Below are 9,498 nucleotides of genomic sequence, written 5' to 3'. Positions count from 1 at the left end.
TATTGAAATGATTCATGATTCACCATCTAACTCTCGCCGTCTTTACTGAATTGACATATAGTTCATAGATGTTAACTGAGTAATAAACGACTTGTAATTACCATCTGATAGTTAGGTCATATGAGGTCATTCTACTTACTCTTTCCCCATAATTTCACACTAAGACGAGAAGATTGGAAAGAACTTGCTACTCTACATAACGAAACATCGGAAAAATATTTATAAAATGTAATATTTTTATGATATATTAGTGATATCCCTCAACCTTATCGTTATACTCGCTGTTATGAATACTGATAACAAATTTGCTTTCCAGTTTCTTCAATATATATTTTATTTATCAACTTGTAGTTCTTCCCCTCTTAAAAAACATCTCCTTATCCTATCTGCATATTTTCTCAATTTTTTTTCATATGATAAACTACAATTTTGTCCTGTAATACATTTAATATATTGATGACAGTTAATAGTTCATCCTGGGGGTTGTAATCTCCTCACACAGGTAGCATAGGGAATCATTACCTGTAAGTTGTCCAATTTACATCAGGTGTAAATAATCAACCCTTTCCTTAGACTGTGTGCATGTGTGTGGCCAGAAGATATCTCCTCTGACCAGATAGATCACTCGAGGACGACCTATTCCATCCGGCCAATGAAGAACATCCTCCTCCACACGCACACAGACCCTCTCCACCACACACGGCAACTTGGGACAAATGATAGAAAGTGAAATCATACAAACATTCAATACAATAAAAGTTGTTTCAGCTATAATGAAAAACTACCCGAGGTTGTTGTGAGTTTATTCATTAAATCATAGGACCACTTGATAGGTGTTATTAACTACGACAATGATAAACAATACTGTGTCTGTGTACTGTAAGAGAGTTAAACCATGTGATTGGTGGAGTCTTAGCAAGATTAATATCATAACCAAAAAAATGTGAGACAGAAAAACCCGACATTTTTTAAACTAATTAAAAAAAAATCCTTGATAACTTAATTAATTCCATATAACACACACACCTTATCACATAACATTACTTGGGCTGGGACACTGGAACAATGCTTTAGCCTCTACCAAACTATCATCAGATCTGAGTATTTTTTTTTTTTTTTTAAGAGGGACAATTTTCCTATTAATAATCTCAACAAAATTAATGATAGAGGCTTTAAGTGTCATTCTAGCATCCTTTACAGGTTACGTCATCTGCTGCTCCTTGTTCAGTCCTAATCACCATCATCACAAATCCTACAAAACACCTTCCTTTCTTTTATACACTTCACATATCCTTCACAAAATCTTCTAAAAAATACATCCTACTTGACCATACCTTTGTCCTTAGAGCGCCAAAATATTATCACAATATCACTAAGGAACAAAGGTAGGAATGTTATCTTTTTTTTTTATTTATTATTGTTATCTTAAGAGAGTAACGTGAGGTAGGAGTGTGATCAGCCAATCACCAACACAATATACAGAAAACCCTCATTGTTATTGGTCGTGACGTCACAGTTCGCATCTCACGTCACAAGAGGTACATTCAAATCCATCTTTTGTTTGTGTTTTTTTTCTCTCTCTCTACAGTACTTGCTAGTCCAGACCGTCTAGGTGGGGGGTGAACCATCTAATAATGCCAGGCCTCACATCACTCCTCAGAGGAACATAAAAACTTTGAGGATTTTATTTTTTGTTGTATATAAACGTGTATACAAATATTTATTTTTTAGTCATAAATTAGGAACATTGTCAGTAACATTTAGTGGCTTCTACGCCATAACACAGGTGAGATAATGACCCTAGTAACAAGTAATGACTCTACCTGTTTATATTTCTGGTACCTGGTTGATACTATACACATAATTATAACTTATGGTGAGGGTGATGAGGTATTGTAGTGTCACGTCACCATACCACCAGCCATGACTGTCACGGAGGCATTTAATTTGTTACTCGGGTCATTTTCCTTCCCTGGGTAGACGAGAGGTCACCTTAGGTCATCCTGTGCTCCCCCAGGTGTAAGTTAGGTGGTCAGTCTCCCAGCTCAGCTAACTCAGTCATAACAAAGATCAAAGCCAAACTCCTTTTACCGTGATCCCGGGACGAGAGGAGAAAACGCCCGTGTGATCAAACTGCATCAAGTGGTGTGAGCTTACGACACAACATCCACACACTCCCCCCTACACCACCACTTAAGTGTTTCTTACAAGAGGTCAGATGAAGACAAAAAATCAAATATACAGGTACAGATTTTGTTGAGAATTCATAACACTAGACACAACCCCCCCCCCCCCCTTTTGCTGTTGTGTTATAAGCTCACACCACACGAAGTTTAATAACACGTAGTGATGTGTACTGGTGGTGTGCGTGTGCTGGTGGTAAGGCTGTCCCTTCACCCAGGCCCTTCCCTCTCAACTATTGGTGGGTTAAATGACACCCACGCCTGACGTCACTCCCTATACTGGCTCATAATTGGTCGAGTCAATAGGTGAGAGAGATAAACTCGTTGGTATTCTATCTGACGTCACAGTAGACTCGCTTTTACACTAACGCATCGGCCAATCAACAACCACTTCGGATTATTTTAGTATTTAGCCGTAATGAGCCTTAATTGGTGATTCTGCCAAAGGAATTCTGTACTTTTCTATCGTCTGAAGCAAGATGATGTCATTAACTCTGAAGCAAGATGTCATTAACTCTGAAGCAAAATGACGTCATTAATTCACTGAAGCAAGGTGACGTTACTAACTCTCTAAAGCAAGATGTCAAACTCTGAAGCAAGATGACGTCATTAACTCTGAAGCAACAACAAACATGTCTTACCATCCTTTTGATTCACATAGACTCAAACACCGACGCTAAAATCCGACAAAATTTATTTTAAATTTATCTGGTTTAAGTTATAGAGTAAAGGTCAAGTCTCGAGGTAATTTCGATCACATTTTTGTTTTGTGTTTTATCGTAAGTCAATAGTTGAGATGTTTCCTACGAACCATTGAGACTAGTGGGACAGTGGACGACTATGTGGCGTCATCTGCTCAAACTACGCGAGAAATTTTGTCGTGTCGGGAGATCACACGACGGGAAAAAAACCTCTCAGATAGGTTAACATTGTGAAGGACCCTGGGGAGAGAGACAGACACTCAACGCTGAACAATTTGTACCAACCGTGACTAAAGAACTCAAGACTGAACATCTACTGTACGTTAGTCTGTCTGTTTTAGTTTATTCTTTACTTCACCGTTAAATTATCCACTGTTTTGTTTACTTACTAATATTATGAAAGTAGGAATCACAGAGACACAAATAGGAACTTGTTACCTTCTTTCAACCCTCGTTAAGTTCTTCAGCTGTGTGCATAGTGTGGGTGAGTACTGATGCTGTGACACGGGAGGAACAAAATATCTCTGCTGCAACATCCAATAGGTGCTTCTTGTACTTTGCTCAAATATGTACTAGGAAAGATCAGTGTATAAAATATATCAGTCTGTTTGATATGTATTATTGGTTTTTTTAAGGAACATACAACCGTTTGCATTGTCATTTAAATGCCATTTTTTTTTGGCACCGAAATGTGAGCTGAAATTTGCATATCTTCATTCAATAGAACTGTCTTGATCTACGTTAGTAATGTTGAGTCACAAACAAGCGTGCATGAAACTCTTGAACGTTTATATAAGACTTATGAGGAACTTTCTACCTTGCTCTCAGGAACTCTAAAATGGCAACGCTGGGAGATGACCACCTGATATGGCACCACTGGGAGATGATCCACTACTATAGAAATATCTGGGATGGCAACACTGCTCTGTACTGAAAACACTGCACCTTAAATGTCTAGGATGGTAACACTGCTGAATGACCACAACACATGGCAACACTGCTGCATGTCTACAAGACATGATGGCACACTGTTGCAAGATCGCAAGACATGGTAAACACTGCTGCATGGCCACAGGACATGGCAACACTGCTACATGGCAGCAGTACTGCATGGCCTGGAGACATGGCACTCCAGCGTCAGGCTTGGCCACATGGCCCTGCAGTGGACAAAAGGTGGATATTATTGTTCATTTTCTTAAGAGTAAAATATAAACATAGTTAACCTGGTTAATTTTTGTTGTTAAAACTTACACCTGTCAAGCGAGCTAACTACCATGGCACTAACGAAACATTAAAGAATTATAATGACTCCTCTAGTGACGAAAATCGTTTTATAAGTTTCCGCTACAACATGGAGAAAGGTCGACAGCAAATGGTAATTACTGATAGTTTGTCGAATATAAGAAGCTAATCCTAACTAGCCTACTGTAGGCGGGTGCCCGTGCCAGGTGGCCGGGCACCGCCCCTGAACACGTCCCAGGGCACCAACACCGCACCGCCCTCACGCCGCCTCAAGGGGACCTGACCAGGTACTGGGCGCACCTGCGCTCCTGGGCAGCGCCGCGCCTCACACTCTGTTCTTGCTTCTGTTTTGACCCCGACAGACTGACCTGTACTCACCTCCCTTTACCTGTGTTCACCTGCCATTAGTATCATATCACTCAAACTATCATGACTCATCTCAATATAATCAATCCAAGAAGTCACTGGTAATTTCATGTTAAATTTGACCGTCTTTTAGTGCAGGTGAATGTTTCCAGGTAAATTAAACCATCATCACCCATAACTCCACATGACTTATCAACACTTTTATTTTCCTCAACTCTGGAATATAATTTATTATTAACTTCAATTTTATTAACTACAACCATATATTTTTCTCTATGTGATGACGTAGACAAGAGGCGTGTGTGAGGTGCGGCGCCCCCCAGGCTGTCTGTAATGCTTCGGAAACATAAATGTTGGTTCTGAGTGGTGCGGCCTCGGGGGTCCTTCTCGACACTCACCTGTAACAGCTGGACAGGTAAACAAACAAGTTTCACGTAAACAATGAGCTTCTTAGATCCAATTCTTGCCAGGACTGATGAGTGTCGGTAAGACCCCTGAGAGCTGTGAGGGGACTCTTAAGTCTTGCCTCCACTGATGTGTCTGACTGTGAGCGTCAAACTCTGCTGCGATGCTCTGTAAAAACGGAATCAAAATATATGGAGAACTTGGTCACAGAATGTGTGTAGCCGGACGGTGTGGGTGCTGGAGACGTCCTCCTGAGGGCGCCCCGTCACCCTCACCGTCAGCCACACTTTGTATTGCTCTTGACCTCGTCCTCTACAAAGTGACGGATCAGCGACTTGAGCCTTCTATCATTACTCTCTGTCTATCTATTCTGAATAGCAAAAAATTACCCTTATCAAACCCCAAGTTAAAGACTAACACTTGCCGATCACATCACAACCATTGATAGGAACTATGGAACCGGTCTAAGGATTCTTAACAATTGAGAGGTAGTTCGGTAGTTTGCTTGCGGTTGCCTCAGGCAGGTGAGCGGTGTCAGTGCCCAATTAACCCGGTCTTCCGCGCCAACCATCACAACAATAGCACACTCATAGTACCATAGTTGGTCCACCAGGCTCCCGACACTACTGACCCCCCCCCCCCCTCCTGGTCCCTCCTCTTATGTTATTAGAAGTTCGACACAAAATTCTACTGTGATGATTTTTGAGTGTCGTTATTTCCTATGTGATATTTTTACAACCTTCTTTGTTATTCTTGATTCTCTTTTATCATGTTATAATTCGCTCTTGTTAGTTAATTACACTTTGACAACATTATGACCTCACTAGCGTCTAAGAGAAGTACCAATAACTCACACTTGTTCCTGGACAATAAATATAAATTCCAAAAGCAACTCTGAACAAATGTTAATTAAAAAACAGCTGGTGTGAGGCAACAAGAGCAATGAATCTCTAAAGAATTTGACACAAACTGAGTTAATGAAGACACACACATGACTGGACACACACATGACTGTAAACATGAAACGGATTAATTTCTTCAGCAACTGGTAACAAGAAGGTTTTTAACTGTAGTGACGATTAGGTTAGGTTAGGTTAGGTTAGAGGAGAATATTGAGGCTGGGAAGAGTTATTAAGTGACTTGTGTCTCTCCACCAACAGGAGTTATTAAACTTTCCTCATCACATGTTAACTGATGCTCTGGCCTCTTGGCTTGACGTCCTGTTAGACCCAAGAAGCTGCGTCAAGAGGTTTATGAATAACTAACAACAACGCTATAAACCGTGAGGACCGAGGACCTGTGAGGGCCGGCCAGTAGTGCCAAAGGTGCCTGCCAGAAGTGCCAAGAGCCTGGCATTAGTACACAACAAATTAATACGCCTACTATTAACATCTCGCCACTGCTCTTCTTCTTTCCCTTCAAACTGTAGCCGTCCAATACATGCGTCGAGGTCGTCAGCGGAGTGTAAACCTTCTGCACCACTTCAGGAAGGTTCATTTTATCAACATTTTGTGAGTACAGATAAGAACCTATCTGAAATATAACCAAATACAAGGTTCCTATTCGCTGACACCATCACTGTGTATCACTAATAACTCTTGTGTGGACTTATGGTGTAGTTCTTGATAAACCTCCGAGAACAAGTTGACGGCTTGCATGTATGTGTGGGGGAACGTGGATAAAACTTTATTTTTTCTATTTTTTTTTTTTTTTGCATCAGAATGCACTTGTGTATATATATATTTATATATCCCATGGGGGAGAATCTAGTGTGCAGATGTTAGGGAATATATACTGAAGAATCTTGCGAGGTTTCCTTATCCTAAGGTTTCAGGATTATCACCTTGACAAGTGTGAGTCCTCCGCTGCTTCTTGTACACCTGGGCAGGTGAGGAACTGGTGGACGCTCGTCAGCGTCGCCGGAGATAAAGTAAAGAAGCGGCCCTTGACCCGGGCAGCGCGGGGTCGCACTATCGCTACAGGAACATAGTACTGGCCACGATAAACCTACGTAGGAACCATTACCCACAGGATCAATTGATTGTATGAATGAGTGCCCTCGCCCGTGCCCGCGCCGCCCGTGTCCACCAGCGGCTACCGACACGCCCACGCTTCACACGTGCATGCGGCCACACATTGTGAGGCCTTCCAGGCTATAGCGTGGGTGTGTGGGGGTGGTGGTGCGGGCGGCGCGACGCGGGCGTGGCGGTGTGCGGCGCCTGGTGACCGCTAGCTAAAACACGACAACGTCTACACGGACACAGGAGCGGCGAGGCCACAGCGACACACGACACAGTTTGTGGGGCGCCGCCGCGGGGCGTTTACTGCGAGGCGTTAAGTGGGCGGGGCACGAGGCCCGGCCTGCGAGGAGGGGCTTGGCGGCCCGGGCCAGGGCGGGCCTGGTCCAGGAGGCCCGGGGGCCGCGCTGGTCACTGAGGGTAGCAGCCAGATGGCCGATTGGGCCGGAAATGGTCCACCTTACTGGCTGGAAGCCGGTTGTGGCCCGGGGGTGGCGGCAGCGCTGTCCTTGTTGATGTTGGCGTTGGTGTCGGTGCTTGGATGCGCCGCCTGCGCCAGGGCAGTGATCTGCTGCACCACCGCCGCCACCTCGGCATCCTCCACCATGGGGCCGCTGGCCGAACTCACAGGCACCGAGACTGCACGATGTTGCTCGCTGTCCAGGTGGCGCCGGTAGTCGGCTAGGGTGGCGGCGTGGTGGCGGCACGAGGTGCACGCGTACAACAGCTGCGTCAGTCTTAGGACGCCGCGGGTGTGGTCGAGGGCCCGCTGGTGGGCGGCCAGGAGGGCGGGCGAAGGGAACACAAGGCGGCATGACTTACATACCCACCCCACCTCTCCTTCAGCGTGCTCGGCCGTCTCGCCCGCGTCAGTCGCCCGACCCCCATCCAGCGTGAAGCTCGCCCCTGACGATCCTACAGACCTCAGGTGGGCACTGAGCTCGGCGTGGGCGGAGGGCGGGAGCTGCAGCATGGAGAGCGGCGTGCCGCCCCCGTAGGATCCTCCTGCTACCTGCTCGAACCCACAGCCGCCCATGGTGGCGCCACCTCCACCACTGCCGCCGCTGGTGCTGGTGCCGCCGTTACCTGCGGAGAGAAGATCACCGTAAGTCATGGGCCACATGGTCACCACACACACTGTACATTAATATACCAACACGGCCTCTACTGCCTCTACTGCCTCTACTGCCTCTACTGCCTCTAGTGCCTCTACTGCCTCTACTGCCTCTAGTGCCTCTACGGCCTCTACTGCCTCTACTGCCTCTAATTACATATAAGAAACACTAAAAATTATTAAATATTAGTATTAGTAAAAAAATATTAGTAACACAATTATGCCACAGTATAGTTAAATAGACCCTTAGTACAGTACCGTCACTCTACAATGTTCAAGTCAAGTTTCACAATGGTTAATGGGGAGCTGAAGGAGGAGACAACTTCACGAGGTTAGTAACTCACGATACGACGGAGAGACAGACGGACATGATCGTATAAAAGACATTCTACAATAATTTGTTTGTTATAGTTTACCTCTAATCCTTATAACACACACACACACACACACACACACACACACTCTGTCACTGCCTCTAATATCTCGTCCACTTGCTGTCCTAATGGGTCCGCCCACTCGCCCACCACTCCCTCCATTAAGTCCCTATCTCTAAGAACTCATCCATTTGCTATCTAATGGGTCCACACCCTCATCACACCCACTAATATCCTCCCATTACTTTTCTAATGGGTCCGCCCACATGCCCACCACTCCCTCCATTACACCCCCTTACCTCTAGGATGCCGCCCATTAGCAGCTAAGACGGCCCAAGGACGCTCCTCTTCCTCCTCCTCCTCCTGTGTGTGTGTGTGTGTGTGTACCATAACAAAAACTATATAACGTCACCATACAATTTGACTTTATACGTAATATAAAACAACAAATAACAACAAGTAACTTAACAAAAAAAGGTAGGTAGGTAGTAGGTAAGTAAGGTGTGGTGTGACAGGGTAGGTAGGGTGTGGTGTGACAGGGTAGGTAGGGTGTGGTATGAGAGGGTAGGTAGGGTGTGGTATGAGAGGGTAGGTAGGGTGTGGTGTGGTGTGGCCGGGGTTAGTTCACCCTCGAACAGTAGCAGGGTAGCTTCCAGTTCACATAACCTCCCTCACACCACCATATCCCCGCCACATCATTAAGATCCAGGTGGTAAGTGACACAGTACATGACTCTCCACCTTACAGCATCACCGGGTATGACACTCTCCTGCCCCCACCATCCACATTTGGCCTTGATAATACCCGCTGTCTCAATTTGCCGTAATTAATAAAGAGTCGAGATAATTAGACACATCCTAGCCAGGCTACTCCGGTTTACTGCATACACCAAAAGTTTCCACAACAATAACAGATGGTTTTAAGTACACATACAGTACACACACACATACACACACACACACACAGATATACATACACACCAAGAGCCAGAACTTACCTGTCTCTACCCACCAGTAGCCTCGCCATCACTACAATGAAATAAACTTTTTCTTTTTACTCCACTTACCTACACTAAAGCCTCGATGAAATTGCATG

General features: G+C 44.8%; 1 protein-coding gene across 1 annotated transcript in view; it reads right to left on the bottom strand.

The window, feature by feature from the left end:
• Nucleotides 1-787: 787 nt before the first annotated feature.
• LOC121857336 overlaps nt 788-9,498 on the bottom strand; it is a 54,539-nt gene continuing 45,828 nt past the window's right edge. Inside the window, exon 2 of the mRNA XM_042353345.1 lies at nt 788-8,001. Within this exon, the coding sequence (XP_042209279.1) occupies nt 7,376-7,951 (576 nt within the window). The 5' untranslated portion in view covers nt 7,952-8,001 and the 3' untranslated portion in view covers nt 788-7,375. The remainder of the gene's footprint in view (nt 8,002-9,498) is intronic.

This window comes from Homarus americanus, unplaced genomic scaffold (genome assembly GCF_018991925.1).
Source record: "Homarus americanus isolate GMGI-L3 unplaced genomic scaffold, GMGI_Hamer_2.0 scaffold30231, whole genome shotgun sequence".
NCBI classification, from domain to species: Eukaryota; Metazoa; Arthropoda; class Malacostraca; order Decapoda; family Nephropidae; genus Homarus; species Homarus americanus.
Note: the sequence above shows the minus strand (reverse complement) of the source record. Positions and strands in the feature narration are given on the sequence as shown.